Here is a 2124-nt window from a genome sequence, read left to right as displayed (position 1 = left end):
CCATGCCCTCCCGGATGAGCGGCAGGAGCAGAGGTGGGAGCTGCCAGACAAGCACTAGATGAGTAGTGTGCAGCAGAGGGAGACACTGCCCCCCACACACCCCCTTCCCTCCCCTTCCACCACAGCAGACTTACCAGCTGGGTGCAGCTCTTCAAGCAGAAGAGCTGTGTATTGGAAATTGGATCAGTATTGGCCAATATGCTTCCTTAAAAATCGGCTATCAGTATCGGCCCCAAAAATTGGTGCACCCCTGGAAAAAAAAAAAGGTTTCTGCTCTAAGATACTGGATGGCTATTTCTAGCTTGTTTAAGATTAAAATGAAAAACAAATTACTTTGAAATGTTATTTTTAAAAGATTCCTTAACTTGCTTAAGAAACCCAAATACCGACACAGCGTTATGGCAGAAGACCATATGGTGTAGGACTGTTGATTGCAGGTTATGATGTAAGTAAAGTATGCTGTTTTCCACTGATCTGACAGAAAAATGTAACAAATTACATTTCTTCATTTTAAATAGTATTTTGGGGTTTTGCAGGGTGCAAGATTTGCTACATGAATGCTGCTTACCAGCCAAGGGCCTTCTTGCCTCTTTATATTAAGTGAAGCTGCTTATTTCACAGACAGTGTAGAAGTTTTGGGGTATCATCTACACAGTATAAATCTGAGAGAAGGCTAAATGGGGGCCCAAAATTAGAGTGGTATAAATCTTGCTTTTTCAAGGCTTACCAAAATGAGATACCAAATATCACATTTCTTTTTTTTAAATGTTTTTCTCCATTTCAGCCCATTGGCACAAATGTAAAAACTTGTTCTGGGCAGAACCCTGACCTACAGGATTTGAAATGGGAAATGCATAAAATACTATATTTACTCTCATATACCATGTACTTTTTCTCTGAAATTAGCTTCTGGGTATTTGGATGCATGTCTTAAATAAGTAAATTGGGGAACAGAGAGTTCAATCGTATGCATAGCCGAAGTGGGAAGCCAGTAACACCTGCCAAGGCAGCTTAGTGTCTGCCTGGCTTGAGAAGCCAAGTAATTCATCTCAGCCAGCAGCACCTGCCGACTGAGCTGAAGGTAGATCCTGCTAGAGCTGAACTGCCCAGCCTGTCTCAAGTCAGAGGCAGCCAGCAGTGCATGCTGCACCCTGCAGCTAGGGGGTTAACAGATCAGCCAAAGGTTTTTGCTCTCTTCCTTGCTGACGTAGCCTGTGTGACATTACACGTGATTTATCTTGAGGCTAAAATCTTTATAGGAAGCTCCTGAAAAAGTTTGATGTATAAAAATGTTATTTTGTCTTTTGCCAGGATATGGGTCCTCATATCTTCCAGACCTGTCCCTCTGCTAACTATTTTGACTGCAAAGCTATGTCCATTGGTGCTCGTTCACAATCAGCTCGAACTTATTTGGAGAGACGCATGACTGAGTTTGCTGACTGTGAGTGATGACTTCTATTTATTTAGTGATCTTTAAAGGATGTGTAGATTATTTTGTGTTTTTGTTTTTATAGTTACTACTCTGTGAAAGGAGAAAATGCCAAGTACAAATAACTGGGTAAACAGGGAGAGTGAAACTGGATGGAAAGGACTGCAGATTTTCCTGTCTGTTAAACCAAATGAAGGAAAGGCAGCTGTGCAGAGAAGCTGAAACAAAGTTAAATAGGAAGAGTGATTTTTGTTTTTGTAGAATAAGTTATACCTGCTCTGATGCATTTTTATTACAAAATGATTCACTGTATTTAGTTGCATCTAAGATAGGGGTGGGCCAAATGCGGCCTGGGGGCCGGATGGAGCCCGCCAAGCCACGAATGCTGGGGTCACAAGACCCCAGAGAGGTGATCATCTAACCTCCTCTTGAATTTGCCCAAGGTAGGGGTGAGGACCACTTCCCTGGGAAGTTGGTTCCAGATTTTGGCTACCCTAACTGTAAAATATTGCCTTCTGATCTCTAACCTAAACCTATTCTCCATCAGCTTATTACCATTGTTCCTCGTCACCCCAGGTGGTGCTGGGGAGAAAAGGGCTCTGCCTATTTGCTGTTGATCTCCCCTGATGAGTTTGTAGGCAGCCACCAGGTCCCCCCTCAGCCTCCTCTTGCTGAGGCTGAACAGGTTCAGGTCC

At 43.2% G+C, this 2124-nt stretch overlaps 1 protein-coding gene across 2 annotated transcripts in view; it reads left to right on the top strand.

Moving 5' to 3' along the window:
• PSMA1 (proteasome subunit alpha 1) overlaps positions 1 to 2124 on the top strand; it is a 15596-nt gene that overhangs the window by 7661 nt on the left and 5811 nt on the right. For both annotated transcript variants that reach the window (XM_006018230.3, XM_025197406.1), the window contains exons 6-7: positions 375 to 445; positions 1312 to 1441. In XM_006018230.3, the coding sequence (XP_006018292.1) occupies positions 375 to 445; positions 1312 to 1441 (201 nt within the window). The remainder of the gene's footprint in view (positions 1 to 374; positions 446 to 1311; positions 1442 to 2124) is intronic.

This window comes from Alligator sinensis, unplaced genomic scaffold, assembly GCF_000455745.1.
Source record: "Alligator sinensis unplaced genomic scaffold, ASM45574v1 scaffold502_1, whole genome shotgun sequence".
Taxonomy (NCBI): Eukaryota; Metazoa; Chordata; order Crocodylia; family Alligatoridae; genus Alligator; species Alligator sinensis.
This window is presented reverse-complemented; position numbering and strand designations above follow the sequence as displayed.